The sequence below is a fragment of the Lampetra planeri genome, unplaced genomic scaffold (assembly GCF_965212315.1).
Source record: "Lampetra planeri unplaced genomic scaffold, kcLamPlan1.2.h2 scaffold_1952, whole genome shotgun sequence".
NCBI classification, from domain to species: Eukaryota; Metazoa; Chordata; class Hyperoartia; order Petromyzontiformes; family Petromyzontidae; genus Lampetra; species Lampetra planeri.
In genome coordinates this window covers 4,763-23,092 of record NW_027614704.1, presented here as the reverse complement: position 1 = coordinate 23,092, position 18,330 = coordinate 4,763, and the positions used below count along the sequence as shown (strand labels likewise).

Sequence of the window (18,330 nt, the reverse complement as noted above, 5' to 3'; positions counted from 1 at the left end):
AGTGCTGGCTACTCACCCCCTCGTGTACCGTTCCGGCCTTCATAGGTGCTCGCTAACAGCACTTGCCCCAACAGTCTGTTAAGACTATACGGGGGATCTTTGTCTTTGTGCGTCTGTAATAGTTGTTCGTTGGCTGCCCACCTGAGTTAGACTCCTGGTTACTTACCACCAATAGCAATCTAAATCTGAAACTCGGCATCCTCGAATAGGTTGACTCAGCCCTAACTGGTATGCTCAATACCACAACCACCTTATGTGCCCTACTAGCCTTGGTAAGTGCTCGCTGACACGCATAGCCCAAGCGTGATGGATTAATAGGATGTCTGTGTGTGTACGTGTACACGTGTGTGTAGTGTGTGGGTATACACGTGTGTGTGTGCACCTATTTAAGGCACCGCTTTGTCTGATGCCCAATTCGTGCTCGCCCCCTGGCGGACTGAATGTGAAACCACTCGTGGGGCAGGGTCCCCCGACTGAAGCCACAGCCACACCGAAGTCGGTGCGCCCTCTCACAGTCAGTGGAAATTCCATTCTCAAAAGGCAGAGACGAGTTTTCCCCAAGGACAAACACTGTTGACCTCTCACGAAGTCGTTTTATCGACGCTGCGGAGATGATGGGCCGAGGTAATGCCTGACCGAGAATTGAACTGTCCACCTGCCGACTGCGACGTGCTCCCAGTGTCAATCGCTAATGGATCCATTCGGGTGCACTTTTTAAGGAGGCGGCTACTTAATCATCACGGTCTTCATCAGCCATGAGCTACCCACTGCAGACTCCTCAAGCCGTGGGCATCTCTCGCGGTCTCGCAAAGAAAACATTCCCTCTGGCTCCTGCACACGCGCTGGATCTCATGGCTCCGTCCGCGGGAGACGCGTTCCTCGCCACGACTCTTGCGACCGTGCCGTGTACAAATATTAAACGCGTCAAGGTGAGAAATGCCCCGCGGTATCCCAGCAAGGAGGACGATGATACAAGCCGATGTGTGTTTTATTTCGAGAACTACTTGACACTTTGTCACAATTATTAGATACAGTAAGTGTATACGCTAATATTAAATAAGTTACATCTTCATGATCAAGCTTTTTACATTATGTATAAAATACCAAGCTCACATTTACATGTTTTAAAATGAAGGTATACACTAATGCTGACGTTTCAGAGCATTGACACATTCGGTACTAAACTCACATTTGATGCAACCCTCCGCACCACTCCCGTCAACTCCGCCCACGTTACCCATAAAACACCGCGCTTCACGTGCGCCATCGAGACCACTGCGTGTTATAAATAAGTTCGCTGCCGTTCCACCATAGAGGAGTGCCATTGTGTCCGACAATCCACTCCCAGTGAGACTGACATTCAATCCGGGGCTGCCAAACGCAGCAAAAAACATTCAACTGAACAAAGCAAACAACATAAGTCAACCAAAAACACGAACTTATTTTTATTCATAATACATTTCTTTCGGGTTAGATCGTGTGGATATGTCAATATCTAACTATAACCCTTCAGTATCTGACAGAGCCAATCAAATCAACTTCTCACGTGGGAAAAATATACCAATTGATTTGATTATTCAGCCGACCGGAATTTTGAAAAGCGAGCAAAATTTTGACGAGATTTTATTTTGTCTGGTAGATATATTCCTTGGCTGTGTGTCCATGGCTGTCAAACACGAGTGTGTATCGTTGTTAATGGGAGGAATGCGCTTCTACGTTAAGTCAAGCGTGTTGACGTAGCGTACTCTGGCGGCGATGTCACACATCGGCAGCTCACATTCTCTTCTGCTGCCCTGCTCCCAACATCGTTTGGGATTATCTTGCTTCGAATAAAGAGCACGGTCCGCGAGGCAGTGCATTTGTTTTGTTTCTGCTTTTGTTACTGTGGTGACCCAGGTCACCCTTGCAAATGAGACTGGAGTTCTCACCCAAGTGACACGAAATCAACTCGAACTTGAACTCGCCCTACCCTTGCAAAAAGCTCGCACAGAGTTCTGTAAGCAGTTCAACTAAATCAGGATCCGGGCAGGAGGGGTCCATCTGCGGTTGGCATCGACCAACCCAAGATTCCAAGCTGCCACCCCCCCCCTCCCCCCGTCATTTTGAGGAATGCGTCTTCTTGTGGTAGTTGAGTCCCGCGTACTGCGAGAACCCACGGCCGCAAACGGGACACACGAAGGGCTTTTCGCCCGTGTGCATGCGCATGTGCTGCGTTAGGTAGGAGGCTCGCGCGAACGCCTTCCCGCACTGCTGGCACGCGTGCGGCTTCACGCCGCTGTGCACCGTGCGGTGGCGGGCCAGGTGCGACGTGTGGGAAAACGCCACGCCGCACTTGTTGCACACGTGCGGCTTCTCGCCCGTGTGGATGCGGCGGTGCTGCCCCAGGTAGGCCGAGTTGGCGAAGGCCTTGCCGCACACCTCACAGATGTACGGCTTCTCGTCCGAGTGCGACTTGCGATGCAGCGACATGGACGAGTACTGGGTGAAGCGCTTCCCGCACACGCCGCACGCGTACGGCCGCTCGCCCGTGTGCGTCCGTCGGTGGATGTAGAGGTAGGCCGAGCGCGAGAACGTCTTGCCGCACTCGTCGCACATGTAGGGCTTCTCGCCCGTGTGCTTCAGCTTGTGAAACTTGAGCGACAGCGAGTAGTTGAACTTCTCCCCGCACACGTCGCAGGCGTAGGGCATGTCGCCCGTGTGGATGCGCATGTGCTGCGCCAGGTACGACGACTGGGCGAAGCTCTTGCCGCACTGCAGGCACAGGAACGGCTTCTCGCCGTTGTGCTTCCGCATGTGCTTGGTGAACGCCGATGACTGCATGAACGCGCGGCCGCACACCGCGCACTTGTACGGCTGCTGCTGCTGCTCCCCGTGCATCCCCTTGTGGTGGTTGAAGTAGTTCAGCGTCTTGAAGCCCTTGCCGCACTGCTCGCAGCTGTACGGCTTCTCCTTGGCTTTGCCGGCTCGCGACACTCGGGTTTTGCCGCGTCGCTTCTTCCCACCTTTCCTCTTGCTCTCGTCGAGCACGCCGCTCGCCGCTTCCCGCGACTCGTCCCGATCGGTCGGTTGCGGCGCCCCCTCCTCTTCGGGCGGAACCTTGTCGTTAGCATCGCCAGTGCCTTCCCGGACCGGGTCGGTTGGAGGGGCGGCTTCTTCCCGCTCCGGGGCGTCTCCGCTCGGCAAGCGGCGCTCGGTCGAGCTCTCCCTGGACGAGCAGTCCCTCGCCGATGACGACGATGATGACGAGGAAGAGTCCTCGGCTGAGGAGGGGGCTGCCGGGGACGGGACTGGCGACGACGCGCTCGAAGCGACGGCCACCACCGCCGCGGCCGCCTCGGTCACCGCCGCTTCGCCAGAGTCGCTCTCGGCGCCGGAATTGGAGTCATCTGCTGCATCTCCTGCACTCCAGCAGTCTAAACAGAAGCCGAGCAGAAGCAGAGCACAGCAACACAACGTTCACGTGGCGGGGACGGGGGGGGGCGACGTACTCAGCCAGGCATTGCGGTGGAGGAGAACGCAAGTGAGTGGAAGAGTAGACTGTAGGGCCCAGCAGACAACTTACTATTTGATAATAGGTTTTCCCCTTTTTTCTGGCAACAAAACAGGTGTTAAGATGTTAAAACACCAAACTGAAACCTTTTACAAGGAATAATGTCTGCATTAATCACAATACTTGTGGTCAGAATGCAAAAAAAAAAAACATACTCTGATAATATATGCATTGTCTTTGAAACTGATTGGTCCACACCAGAGACGGCTTTCTTTGTTCGACCAGAGAACGCCAAAAGGCAAACTGCACATAGATAAGCACTATCAGAGTGATGAGAGCTCGGGATGAGCAGCTACATCATGGGACGTCCTTTGCCAGTACCAAAATATAATAGGTGTTTTAAAATCTTAACACCTATTTTGTTGCCAGAAAAAAGGGGATAACCTATTATCATATTTTGGTACTGGCAAAGGAGGTCCCATGATGTAACTTACTTTTTGCCTGGTGGAGAAAAACACATCTATGAACGTCTCTTCGAGCCCATTTTGCAAGCATAGCAGAGTGGGCCAGATACCCCCTTATATTGGTACAAGCCTCACGTAAAATGTCACATTTATTTTCGTTCCTGATGGCGTTATACCTTTGAAACGTGTGTTCGGGCGGTACCGCGTGTTTTGAATGCCGTCCAACGTTTCGCTCCACGTGCCGGAACCGAATTAATTCCGAATCGATCTTCAAGAAGCTCCCAGCACACGAAGCGAATCGTCCGACATCGTGGAACTGCAGCACAAGCGCGGAAGCCTGCGCGGCGGTGTGACCGGCAGCGCTCTGCCGCTCCCTCTCACACGGCGGACTGCCTCTCACCCTCGCAACTCCGCTGCTCCTCGTTATCGTCACCCTGCCCGCCCTCTTCGTCCTCCTCATCCTCGTCCTCCTCCTCCTGCTTGATGGCTCTGAGCAGCTGCTTGAGTCCGCTGACGCGCTCGGCGCGGTAGCGCGCCACCGGCGGGGCGCTCGTCGCTGCACCCCTCGCGGACTCGCTCCTCGAGGTGCCGGCCATGTCCTGCTGGGACACCACCACCATCAATGTCGCAGGAGGAAGAGCCACGTCCTTCATTTACTCAGGAAAGCCTCGGTGGCCAAACATCCTGGACATCGGGATGTTTGGCCATTTCCACTAATGGGTATTTGGCTGCGTGTGGGAGGAAACCACAGCGCCGAGAGGAAGCCAGCTTCACACAGGAAGGAATAACAAAGTTAGCCCTCGGTCCACAGCAATGGGGGCCACGAACCCCACTGACTGCACTGCCACCTCCTCCTGCCCACCGTGACCAATGTATGTTGAACTTCACCGTGCGCATCCGACCGTCCTGATCGCGGGAAGGGCAACAACAATGAATGAACGCGTCTCTATTTACTACCGCACTGTGCTCGTCACGTGTGCGTCTCACAGGCGCGGGCGGTGAAGTTGACAAAGCCTCTTCATTACTCTGGCGTCAGTCAAATCGGTACCACTCTGTGGAAAGCAACCCGACTATTGCCTGGTGGACAGACTGGGCCCCGCCATAGCAAGATGTAATTGCCGACAAATTGTTAGAGTTGTGGACCAGAGATGTGAGTGCCGTACCGCGCTCGTCTGAGCATGAGGCCACCTTCTCGACATGCGTGTTCATCGTCCATGCCGAGTTCAAATTATCAACAGACATGACTGTGTGTCAAGGTGCAGCCTTATCCACATTTTAAACACGTTGTCCGTGACCAAGCCCAAGTGAAAGTGTCACCTTGCCATCATATTCAGTCGGTGGATGATGATTATTGCGCATCGCAGATGACTCGAGGTGGTGGCGCCTTTGGGAGGGAGGGGGAGGAAACCTTCACCCAGCAGCGGATTGACCACGGCTGCTGCCCTGTAAGGTCACGAGTCACGAAACTTGACCTTTGACCTTACAAAGCGTCGTGGGTACAACGCAGACACGGGGGCCACAACTGCCCAGGGCTCAAGTCCCTCCCCCCAGTGAACACGAGGACGTTGTTGGCCCAGCGCATGCCCAACGTGGCCCCAACGTTGGGGCAACGTCTGCAATGTTTACGGGGCTCACCTTGATCACAACTCGGAGGCCGTGGTGGAAACCTGGTGGGGGGGGGGAGACGCCAGGTCCCTGGCTGCTGCTGCTGCTGCTCCTGCTGTTGCCCCTGGCCCGTGGCGTCTTCTCTACGGGACCGGGGAGACCATGGCCAGCTGCGCGGGGAGACGGAGAGAGAGAGAGATGGTGGTGGTGGTGGGGAGAGGGAATGGTGGTAGAGCGTGAGAGGAGGAGGAGGATGATGAGCGAGGTGGGTGATGGAGGAGAGCGGCAGGAGGTGACGCGGGGCGGAAAGGGAACCCGGCGCGACCCGGCAGTGATGGGGCGGGAGGAGGAGGGGGGGGACACGCGGCCCGGCTGACATCAACATAATCACACAACCCTCATCACACAGTCCACATCACTACCCACATCACACGATCCTCATCACACGATCCTCATCACACGATCCTCATCACACGATCCTCATCACACTACCCTCATCACGCAACCCACATCACGCAACCCACATCACACAACCCACATCACACAACCCACATCACACAACCCACATCACACTACCCACATCACACTACCCACATCACACTACCCACATCACTACCCACATCACACGATCCTCATCACTACCCACATCACACGATCCTCATCACGCGATCCTCATCACGCGATCCTCATCACGCGATCCTCATCACGCGATCCTCATCACGCGATCCTCATCACGCGATCCTCATCACGCGATCCTCATCACGCGATCCTCATCACGCAACCCACATCACGCAACCCACATCACGCAACCCACATCACACAACCCACATCACACAACCCACATCACACAACCCACATCACACTACCCACATCACTACCCACATCACACGATCCTCATCACTACCCACATCACACGATCCTCATCACACGATCCTCATCACACGATCCTCATCACACGATCCTCATCACACGATCCTCATCACACGATCCTCATCACACGATCCTCATCACACGATCCTCATCACACGATCCTCATCACACGATCCTCATCTCGCTACCCACATCACGCAACCCACATCACGCAACCCTCATCACGCAACCCTCATCACGCAACCCTCATCACGCAACCCTCATCACGCAACCCTCATCACGCAACCCTCATCACGCAACCCTCATCACGCAACCCTCATCACGCAACCCTCATCACGCAACCCTCATCACACAACCCTCATCACTACCCACATCACACGATCCTCATCACACGACCCTCATCACACGATCCACATCACTACCCACATCACACAACCCTCGTTACTACCGATATCGCCACTGCGCTTACTTAACATCGTTTCACCATCATCATCACCATCGCTTCATTGTGGCTGAGCTGACCACATCATCTCTGAGCCGGCACTCCACTCGACTGTTCCATACGACGATTCGAGACGTGCTGTGCACACAATCCGCGTGTTTCTCACCGATTCCCACTTGTAAACTAAGACATTAAAATCATCACTTCAGTCGGAGCGCAGAACGCTTTTAGAACGAGTTGGCGACTTAAGATAATGCGGAGTGGCAACTCTAGAATGACGAAGGCGATGAAGGCGATGCCGTGACACCCGTGCGTGGCGTGGTGACAACACGGGGATCGTACGAGGACGACGATCTTCATTCAGCCCCCCGCCGCTGCCTGGAGCCCCCCGCCTGTCTGCAGGGGGGCACCTGAGCCCCCCCCCCCCCCCCCAGGTACGAGCTGCGAGATTGCGAAGTCTCTCCCACTGATTGCTGCTGTCACGTTGGGCCCCGTGCGACCAGCACGCGACGTGGGGCGTCTGTGATGTATCGTGTGCCGATACCGGAAGAATCCGATGAGCCGTAGAGTTATTTTATTTCTCACAGATCTCCACGAGTTGTCACAGATGTCACCCACGGCACCGTTGCCTTTCTGTGGCACAGTCCGGTGGCAATGTCGACTTCCTTGCCTTGTGTCCTCATTTCCCTTCTGCGGCATTCACTTTGAGTCTCCTTCACCTCACTTGGAGTCTCATTCTTCACCTCACTTGAAATGATGTTTCGGCCATTATCGTGCAGCGAACGCTTTATTACATCACGGGAGCGCAGGCCACCATGGACCTCGGGCCGCCCCTGGCTCTCTCGACCCCTCTGGGCCCTCCGGCCGTCGTGTGGCCCTCTTCCCACCTCGTGTCCACGCTCGGCCCTCCCTCCTCCGGGCTCCGTGGCCCCTGCTCTGGCCCTCGGCTCCGTGTCACCCACTCCGATACCTCTAGACCAGAGCTTTGGGCAGCTGGGCACATCAAGTCACGATGGCCCGAAACGCCAAGTGGCCAGCGACAAACAGCAATATCAAAGTTGTGCTAGATTCGAGTTGTCAGCACGTTTCTTGAGTAGAGCCAGGTTATTGTCGGCGCTTAATAAAATAAACGATGGGACATAAATATAAAGTGGAGCAGTGTGAGGAAGTAGCAGAAAGAGAAGCACTCTGATGTGCAGTGTGGTGAGTGTGTGAGGGAGTGTGTTGCTGTGACCTGCAGTGTGTGTGAGGGAGTGTGTTGCTGTGACCTGCAGTGTGGTGAGTGGGTGTGTGAGTGTGTTGCTGTGACCTGCAGTGTGGTGAGTGAATGGGTGAGTGAGTGTGTGAGTGTGTTGCTGTGACCTGCAGTGTGGTGAGTGAATGGGTGAGTGAGTGTGTGAGTGTGTTGCTGTGACCTGCAGTGTGGTGAGTGAATGGGTGAGTGGGTGTGTGAGTGTGTTGCTGTGACCTGCAGTGTGGTGAGTGAATGGGTGAGTGAGTGTGTGAGTGTGTTGCTGTGGCCTGCAGTGTGGTGGTTGGACACGGTGCTGATGTGACGGAACAGCCGGTGAGGTAGACCAAGGTTGCCGCTGACTCAATCTGGTGCCGTCTCGTTCCTGTTGCCGCAGGATGATGAACGAGATGAACCTCAACGTTCCGGGGATGGAGCCGATGGGAGGTGGTGGAGGCGGGGGGTCTCACCTTGGCCTGGCCTCGCCGTCGCACAGCTCCATCACGCCCACGGGTGAGACCTTCCAGGCCTCGACACTCGACGTGGTTTGTCGCTCAGTCGCCGTGGCCAGCCTCGCTGAGGGCAGGGACACTGTTGAAGTGATCGCGCGTCACAGCGGTGAGCTGCTCCTGGTGGTGGTGGTTGGTCGAAGTTCACTTGGCTTTCCGCAATGGACTCTCCGATGTGGTTCTCGCTGTCGGTCACGTTCTTTTACGGGAAAGTAACGCATACAGTCATTCAAAACCTTTAATTTTAACCAATTATAATCAACCATGACCTATTTACTGCTAAATGAAGGCCTCCAAGCATTTTTGTCTCTCAGTGTCTCGCGACGCAACAATCCGACAAACTTCTCCGCACGATCTGATTTCTTTGCTCCAAATCCGCGGCGGTTGTCCTCTCAGGCATGTTCCCTCCTCTCCACCGTTAGCCTCAACCACCGGTCACCGTCCCGTCCGTGATGTATCCTGGCCCACTTTTCTTAACCGTCCATATGACATCTCTAGCTTGCGTACGTTCTCTCATCCATGTGTTCCTTTTCCGAGCTTCTTTTGCCCACTTTCGATGGCGGTGTTTACGATCCGTATGTCACATTCAATGCAGCGATTCATTGTTGTACGCCTACTTTGAAAGGCCTCCTCTTTAGTGAAAGTATGCGGTGTGGTGACAAGATCTGATGACGGGTCATTGGTTACGCCGTGCCGTCCGCGCAGGCATGGCGGTGTCCATCCCGAGCCTGCCGCCCGCCATCGGCTCGCTCTCCTCCGCCCTCTCGCTCGTGCTGCCCCTGGGCCTGGGGGACCGCGGCGTCGTGTGCAACGTGCCCCCCGACAGGAACTACCCGCTCCCGCCACCGTACCCGCACGTGGAAAGCGGCTACATCCGGCACATCCTGCCTGGTGCGCCTCCATCCCTGCCTCCCTCCCTCCGTCGGTGGTGCCACTTGGGAGTGTTTCGGCAACGTGCCCATTCTCCGGAACAAAAAATGGCTTGAGCCAATCAAACGCATTCAAGGCGTAATTGTTGAGGTTGAGCTCCCCGGCGAGTCTATGAACTGCCACGATTCATATTTTCCATCTCATATGCATTGTTTTACGATCATGTTTGGTTCTATAGTGGTCTGTTCTGGTCATGGGTACACAATTTTTCATACGCATTTTGTACATCATTGATTCTCACACGCACAATTCTACGCATTGTATCGTGAGCAAAATAATTTCTCTAGGGCAGAGGTCAGCAACCTGCGGCTCCGGAGCCGTATGTGGCTCTTTCAGGGCTGCTTTGTGACGTGATTAATTAAGGACCCACCGTCTCGTATTCACAGGTATTTCTGCTCTTGAAATATTGAGTTTCTTACGGAATTCGAAAAAAATGACTCTTCCTGTTATTTTGTTTGCCGACCCGTGCTCTAGGCTGACAAAGAGCGCACGGTTATATTATACCTGTTACAAAGCTAAAGCAAATAAGCAGGCGTGTGTCATTGCTTGTGTTGTAGAGCCTATTGAGAGGGTGGCACCAGAGGGTGATACCCCCACCGTCTGTCCGTGCGCTCGCGCTCCAACGTCGTCGGAATCCACGTCGAGTCGTTTAAACCTGCCGCCCTGGCCGCTCGCTGCAGGGATCCTGTCCTACCTCGCGGACCGGCCGCCACCGCAGTACGTGCACCCGGGGCCCGGCACCGTGGAGGCCGGCGCCGCAGCCGTGCCCTTGGCCCACAGCGTGGCGGCGGCCGCGGCGGCCGCGGCGGCGGCGGCCGCCGGCCTGGAGCACTACCACCCGGGCGACTCGCTCGGCCTCGAGGCCGCCAAGGCCCAGCTCGACGCGGCCGCCGAGCGGAGCCCGACGCCGCCCGGCAGCCCCCACCGGGCCGACGACGCCAACGCCGCCGCAGCGCAGCAGCACCACCACCATCGGCACCACTCGCCGCACGGCCACCCGCACCACCCGCACAGCCACCACCTCCCGCTGCACCACCACCACCACCACTTGCACCACCACCACCACCACCACGGCCAGCACCACCACGCGCAGCTGCATCACCACCATCACCACGTGGAGACGCACATCGCCATCGACTGCGTCTCCAGGTGAGCTGCACGGCGGTGCGTGTGGTTACACTGCTCGGGGGTTGTCTCGATCGTTGTAACGGAGTGAATTAGGAAGGTTGGTGGCAGCAGGCGATTGGATCTAAGGTGGTGTTGTGGTGTTCGCGTGCATGCATGTGTGTGTATACGCGTGTGTGTGTATACGCGTATGTGTGTCTGTGTTTTTCGGCGGGGTGCGGATGTGTTTGTTCATGCATGTGAGGAGCGGTGACCGGGCTGCGCTATCGGGCAACCTGAGTTCCATTCCCAATCACGGCTAACATCAGTGGCAAGTGATGTCTGAACTGGTCCTGCACATTGTCCAGGCCGCACCACCCCCTCGTACACCATTCGCGTTTTCTCAGGTGCTCACTAACAGCATTTGCCCAAAGTCTGTTAAAGGCCGTGCGAGGTGTCTTTGTCCGCTACTGTGTGTGTGTGTGCACATGTCAGATCGAGCAGGGCCCCGAGCCCGGTCTCCCCGAGCTGCGGGGCGGCGATGGACGCCGCCGCCGACTCGCTCGCCATGGAGGGTGTGACCCATGACCCCGACACGCCGGGCCTAGGCGGACACTCCGCCTCCCTGGAGCTTCCGGTCGTCATCGACGCCAGCGACTACCAGGACAGCTGCCGAGACGACGAGGACGACGGCGATGACGACGAGGAGGAGCGCGATGAGCAGCAGGCGGCAGTCGTGAGCAGGTGCGTGGCTGAGCAAACCCCACACAGGTTTGACATGCTGCCAGCGTCTGCAGTAAACTATAACTGCGTTTCCACGACCCCCAAATTGCTTCTCTTTACGTCAGAGTTGGGCCCGAGCGAAGAGGCGGTCCCTCAATGTCAACCAAAGATGTTGTTGGTGGCACCAAGGTTTCATTTCACATTCTGCTTAACAGCTACAACGTTCCACTTTTAACGTTGTCAGCAACGCTGTTTTGACCTTTTAGCACGCAACCTGCCCAACTCATGCAAGAGACTGTTAAAGGCTGCACGGGGGTGTCTTCGTGGTCCTGAAGGCTGAACTGAATCTTTACCCTTCTGTGTGCATGTGCGTGCGCGTGCGTGCGTGTGCACCCGTGTATGTGCGCGCATGTGAATACTTATGCGTTCCATGTGCGTGCATGCGCGTACGTGTTGTTACAGATGCGGCGCGGTGCAGGCGCTCCAGGCCGTGAGCTCCATCGTGCTGGAGCCCGTGGAGTTGCCCCCGGGGCTCCACCACGGCGGCCGCGCCCCGCTCGCCGGCTCCGCCGACCCCTCCTCGGAGGGCGGCGGCCACGCGGCGGGGCTGGCGCTGGCGCCCGCCAACTCGGTGCGCCTCGCGGGGCCGGGGGAGGAGATGCGCGTCGCGGTGCTGCAGCGCGAGGGGATGGCGCACGAGGACAGATCCGTGTGTGAGTACGTCGCGCGCGTCACGTTTAACGTACCACCCTTAGCGGCTTAAAATAACGTGCAACGTCCGCAGATCCGACTCGCTGGGGACTGAGCTGCAGGCAGAACTGTGTCACTGGACACCAAGCGCACACTGCTCTAATCGTGGGGAAATGCTTTCCTGTGCTTTAGCAGTGAGCAGCTATGCAGCAGTAAGGCCCACTGAGCTATTTCGCTCTTTTTCAGAAGTGACCTGAGAACAAATGATAGCTCAACAAAGTGGCTTCTTGTCACGCTTTTAAATGTGGAGGGAAAACCGGAGGACGCTAACTCTGTGTGAAAAGGTCGGATTTGTTCAAATCTGTACAAGATGACACACCGTCATACATGCATACTGCACCGAGCGTGGGGATAGGCGACAGCCAGACAGGTGACGTTTAACCGTAATCGCCTCGTCACGGCCGCAGCGTCCGTCCAGAGTCAGCGTCTCGCCCATGCCACCAGGGTGCCCCGTGTGCGACGACGCGTTCGAGGACGACTGCCCGACCCACGGGCCGCTGACGCTCATCCCCGACTCGCCCATCGAGACGCGCGCTCGCCTCTCCCTGCCCAAGCAGCTGGCGCTCCTCTTCGCCTACGACGGCGGCGTCTCCGGTTCGTGGCCCGCGTGGCGCCCGCGGTTTTTCCCCGTCCGGCACGCGCTCCGTCCGTCCTCCCCTGCCTGTGGAATTTGTCCATGGCTCGTTTCGTCTGTGCTCTCGAGCTAATTAATCTCAAGCGCGCGGCGAAAATCCAGAACGACGGTGGAGACAAAGATCAAAAAATTTAAATGCAGGACCGATGGCACTCGGTGACCACGCAGAAAAACCAACGGCATCATCGGCGCCACTGAGGCCACACACCGACCAGTCCCAGGATGGACCCGAGGCTGGTGGTGGTCACGGGCTGGAGGTGGTGGTTAAAATATTTCATGTGGTTGGTGTTTGGTAGTGATGGGCGGTGACGTGGTTAAAATACCCGTGCGAGTCTTATTTGTTTACTTTTTGTGTTATCTTTGCATGTGTCGGTGCGCGTGTGTGGTTTTGTCGCTGTACGTCCACACCCCTTGCCGGTTTGTATGCGTGCGTACGTATTTGTATAAACGTTTGTGTCTCGTGTGTCTGTGCGCGTGCGTGCTTGTATGTGTCTGCGTGCATGCGCGTTTGCAGGCGTGCGCACGCTGCAGGCCCTGCCCGTGCGCACGTGCTTCGGGCCGCTCACGGGCCGGCACGTGCTGCCCCAGCAGCAGGAGGCGTGGGCGCGTCTGGACATGGGCAGCCTCAACGTGTGGAAGGTGCCCGACCCTCCTCCTGCACCTCCATCATCGCACTCAGTCGCGCGCACGCCCGCGGTCCAGCGCGCTAGAGGCAAGGGAATGGCATCGAAATTCACGAATGGGGCCGTGAGTTGGCCGGGAGATGGCCGTGCAGCGATTGTGTTGGTGGCACACAATCCCTCGGTGGGGACCGTCGGGTGTTGTCCCATCTTACGTGTGGGTTTCTCTGGATACTCCGGTTTCTTCCATTATTTAACTGAGTGTGCAGCCATGCTGCTGCTTGCGTGTGTGCTGCCTTGTTGAAATGACGGAGCCTTGTGCTGTACCTACAGATTTTTCGGGATGAGCAGCTGCAGTTCTGTGTCTGTACGGAGGACGAGGATGAGTCGAACTGGCTCTCCCTGGTACAGAGAGCCAGGTACTTGGGCCCCGCGTGTGTGTTCATGTCTATTTAACACGTAGGCTTCCGCGACCAATATCATCCATAATAAGAGGTATTTTGGGTTAGATCGCGTAAATATATGTGTGTCGTTAAAACCCGCCACCACCCGACACAGCCAACTAGTAAGGGTTGTCACGTCAACAGAACGTGCCAATTCGTCACTACAGCACACCGGTGTGTTTGAGAGCTAAGCCACAACATTTACAATCTGAGTACGACGTTTCGCAGTCCGCCTGCTGGATTTCTTCTCCTGAAGACGATTGCTTGTGTTGCGATCGAAACTTGAAACCCACACGATGGACCATACAGTAAACCACTATAGTTTGCACTCTTTCAACGGAGGAGGAACAGCAAAACGACACGAACTCTCTCTGCTGAAGCCCTCTCGTCGTGACCAGCAGGCCTCGACATTGGCATCAAGCTCCTGAACCACATCGCTGGTGCCATCAAGCGCAAGAACAGAATGCCGACGCCGTACGCGAGGAGCACGAGCACGTGCGTGCGTCAAGGCTGTTGGCTGTGTCGCCCGTGCTTCCAGGACGTCAGAGGAGCAGAACCTGGTGGCGTACCTGCACGAGGGGAAGGTGTACCTGTGCACATCCCGTGATGTGGCGCCCTTCTCACCGCTCTGCTTCTACTACTGCAGGGACTACGCACGCCAGCTGGGTGAGCTTCCCTTGCACCCCCACCACCCCCCCCCCCCCCCAGACACGCCCCCCACACTCCATCCACACGCTGCTTTTCTAAGAGGGGACTCGGGAGTCAAGAGCATTGAGCACTCGCCCCACCATCTGTTGAAGGCTATACGGGGAATCTTTATCTTTGTGTGTGTGCAGCCCTGCCCGAGTCGCTGCATTCCCCACGCTACGAGGAGTGCGGCAAAGACTTCTCTCCAGTGGGCGGCCTGCAGGGCGGCCTGCAAGGCGGCCTGCACGTCCGCGCCAGCGCCGCAGTGTGCCCCGACGTTGGCAATGGAGACGTGGGGCCGGGGAGCGCGGCGGCCATGGGGGAGGCCGTGGTAGTGACGGCGGGGGAGGCCTCGGCGGACGTGGATGCCGGCACGGTGGCGAGCGACGAGCGACCCGGCAGAAAGTTGCTGGCCTGCACCGTGTGCTCCAGGGCCTTCCCCACTAACTCCAAGCTGAGGCTGCACATGCTGGGCCACATGGGCGTGCGTCCGCACGCGTGCCAGTACTGCGGAAAGACATTCTGCGACCCCAGCAACCTGCGCACCCACCTGCGGATACACACGGGTACCGAAACACGAGATTCTCCGTATGGCCCAGAACAGACTGTTGGGGCGAGTGTTGTTAGCGAGCACCTATTGAGGCCGGCACAGCAGACGAGGGGGTGGGTGGCCAAAACCACGCCCGGCTGCCTTTGTCTCCCCGGTCGTGACGTTTTACACGCACTACACCAAGTACACATTTAAGGCTGAGTCGACCTAAGAAAGGCCCAGGACCCTTTCAAATATTCGTCAGCGATGTTGACCATGAGCGGGAATTGAACTCGGCTGGCCGGGTTCGTAGCGCAGCTCACTAAACCGCCGTGCGCTACGTACGTAACACGGTTACGCACACACACACAGGCACACGTGGGTACGCGCGTACCTGCGTTTCCCGCACGCGAGGCTCACGGCGCGCCCCCTCCCCGTGCCCTCAGGCCAACGCAACTTCAGCTGTGAGGTGTGCGGCCGCAGCTTCACGCAGAAGGCGCACCTCACCTCCCACGCGCAGGTGCACGCGGGCGGCGCGAAGACGCTGCGCTGTGACGCGTGCGGCAAGCTGTTCGCTCGGCGCCACGACCTCAAGCAGCACTCGTACATGCACACGGGGTGAGACACACGCACGCACACGGGGTGAGACACACACACGCACGCGGGGTGAGACGCACACACGCACGCGGGGTGGGACACACGCACACACGCGGGGTGAGACGCACACACACACACGCGGGGTGGGACACACGCACACACGCGCGGTGAGACGCACACACACACGCGGGGTGGGACACACGCACACACGCGGGGTGAGACGCACACACACACACGCGGGGTGAGACGCACGCGGGGTGAGACGCTCACATGCACGCAGGGTGGGACGCACGCACGCGCTTTTCGCTTTGTCTGGCTGTCTTTGTCTCCCCACATATTTACACACTATATGAGGTACTCACTTCAGATCGAATTGATCTTGGGAGGTGGTCTAGAACCGGTTCAGATAGAATTTAACTCAGGTCGCCAAATCCTTAGCGCTATGCACTGACCATTGCACCACCGTTCCCACAAATGACACACGCGTTGCACACACGTACACTCCACTCAAACACAATACACACACACGTACAGTCACGCGCGCGTCATGCACGCACACCGAGGTTGCCCTGTGACTCCGCGCGCCCCCACCCCCGCACGCCCCCACCCCCGCACGCCCCCACCCCCGCGCGCGTGTTCGTGCACAGGGAGCGCACCGTCAAGTGCCCCGAGTGCGGGAAGATGTTCTGGCGCGCGACCCACATGCGCAAGCATCTCAAGACCCACTTGGGCCGCCGTGAGTTCACCTGCCTGCGATGCTGCAAGGCCTTCCTCACGCGCTACCACCTGGCACGGCACATCAAAGGCTGCCGCTGCGGCCACAACGCCCCCTCTTCCGCCGCCGCCGCCTCCTCCTCCTCCTCCTCTGGGGTCGTCATCGTCGGTCCCGTGGAGGCAGCGGGGGGCGGAGGTCACGACGGGGAAAGAGGTCACGACGGGGACGTGTCCACGAGCGGTTCGGACGAGGAGACGCGGCCCGCGGAGGATGAGCGCGACGAGTGAGGTCTCGCGTCCCCGCGACGCGGAGGCCACGTGGCGGTGGCCGTGTCAGGAAGCGATTCCCCGCAGATGCTGGCTCAACGCGCTGCTGCTTCTGCTGTGACCGTAGCTGCTTCTCGCTCCAAGTGTCGCCAACTCTGCGATCGTCACTTCATCTTGTGACCTTTGGGTTTCCCGAGCGGCAACTTGTTGTCAAGCCGACTAGCGACAAATCTCCTGACTTTGTATCATGACATTCGGAGCGAGTCCAGGTTTATATGAAGGATCCTGTATCAGTTTTCTGCTCGTTAAGTTGTCCTCTGGCATTTTTGATGATCAGCAACGGGTCCGTCTAGTGATGAGATGGGACGTTCACCGCCCCAGTTATAATTTGCGCCATCTGCTTGACGGTGGACGTGAAAGATCCCCGTGACGTTATTCGCGAGAGTAGGCCATTGCGTGCCGGCGTCACGGTCCACATTTGCCACATTCGAAAGTGAATTCTCAATTGGGATGATGCGACTGTAATCATGGCCTCCTGGTGGCAGGCTGATGGCCCAGGCCACTCTTGGAAATGCGACTCTATCCTGGTCACTTGAATTCTCAACTGGGCAATCAAAATTAAATTAAACTGATATGAGGTTAGTCGTCTCGTTTCCTCGTTGCTGTGTGTGGCTGCTCCACTTACAAAGCATCGAGGATGAACTGTTGTAATTTTCTGTGTCACGATAAAAACATTTTTTTATTGAGTTTACCCAACTAGCCTGAAATTAATCATGAATTTTCATATACTTATGTACTGTAATTATATATTACCAATGATACATTCTTCCAACCACTATTCCACATGTCATGTGCAAAATAATGAAATGTTTAAGTTAAATTGCATGAATAGTGAATTCCATCACCTTAATAGCTGTGCCTGAACACAACTCATCTCAGAGCAACTCAACAGTGCCCGTCTGTTCCTGTGTGTTGTCAGGTTTGGGTTCGTAAGGTCATCAGGTCTTGACCTCCTGGAAGGGGTCACCCCGTTGGACACACGGTTATCACCGCATCTCGTGCTGCCGCAAAGGCTCGGCTGTCGTACCGCTGCCAACGACAACCTCGCTTATGTCCAAGTGATTAATTCTAGGAAGCAGACGCACTTGAATAATCACTTAACAATTACGAGAAAATCCAGTGCTTTTTCAAATCGATGATGTTATAATCACACCATTTGGATAAACGTATACAAAGAGGCACAAATCAGGTGAATGTGTCGCCAGCCTCTCGGCAGGGGACAGTCCAGAAATATATATTGTACTGTGCTTCGATGCTCCCCACCACCAAGCCCGTCTTGTATGGCATAAAGAAGTTTTTTACCAAATGTAATTGGTTGAAATGCAAGTTTTGTGTGCGTCGTGTAAATGTCGTTTTTGATCCTATTTTCACATTTCCACCCCGTCACGTTCCTGTAGCTGTTGCCACTGCCGATGGTCTTGGGCCGTGGTCGTCCTTACAAAAGAGCTGCTTAGCTCAGCGTGCCTTGAGCCTGGTTGCAGGACCAGTCTCAATAGGTAGGGTGCTAGGCTTGCCACCTCAGAGGTACAACATCCCAGGACGTATCATTGAAAGAAGATGCTCTCAATACCTGAAGCGAAGAGAAAACTGCATGTGAATGATGTCTTGAGTGGTGCATTATTACTTCTTGTTATTCCTCTTCGTTCCCTGCGCAGCATAAG

General features: G+C 56.4%; 2 protein-coding genes across 2 annotated transcripts; one reads left to right on the top strand and one right to left on the bottom strand.

Annotated features, from left to right (window-relative positions):
- Positions 1-1,591: 1,591 nt before the first annotated feature.
- LOC144740188 (uncharacterized) lies at positions 1,592-5,903 on the bottom strand. Its single transcript, XM_078623046.1, has 3 exons — positions 5,590-5,903; positions 4,355-4,553; positions 1,592-3,413 (listed from the first exon to the last, which is right to left on the bottom strand). The coding sequence occupies exons 2-3, from the start codon at positions 4,548-4,550 to the stop codon at positions 2,098-2,100; spliced, it is 1,512 nt and encodes a 503-aa protein (XP_078479172.1). The 5' UTR covers positions 4,551-4,553; positions 5,590-5,903; the 3' UTR covers positions 1,592-2,097.
- A 2,430-nt stretch (positions 5,904-8,333) lies between these two features.
- On the top strand, positions 8,334-17,980 carry LOC144740189 (PR domain zinc finger protein 4-like). Its single transcript, XM_078623047.1, has 12 exons — positions 8,334-8,615; positions 9,317-9,502; positions 10,222-10,690; positions 11,141-11,389; positions 11,831-12,081; positions 12,563-12,712; positions 13,267-13,391; positions 13,706-13,791; positions 14,354-14,481; positions 14,652-15,068; positions 15,478-15,649; positions 16,276-17,980. The coding sequence occupies exons 1-12, from the start codon at positions 8,501-8,503 to the stop codon at positions 16,628-16,630; spliced, it is 2,703 nt and encodes a 900-aa protein (XP_078479173.1). The 5' UTR covers positions 8,334-8,500; the 3' UTR covers positions 16,631-17,980.
- Positions 17,981-18,330: the final 350 nt, after the last annotated feature.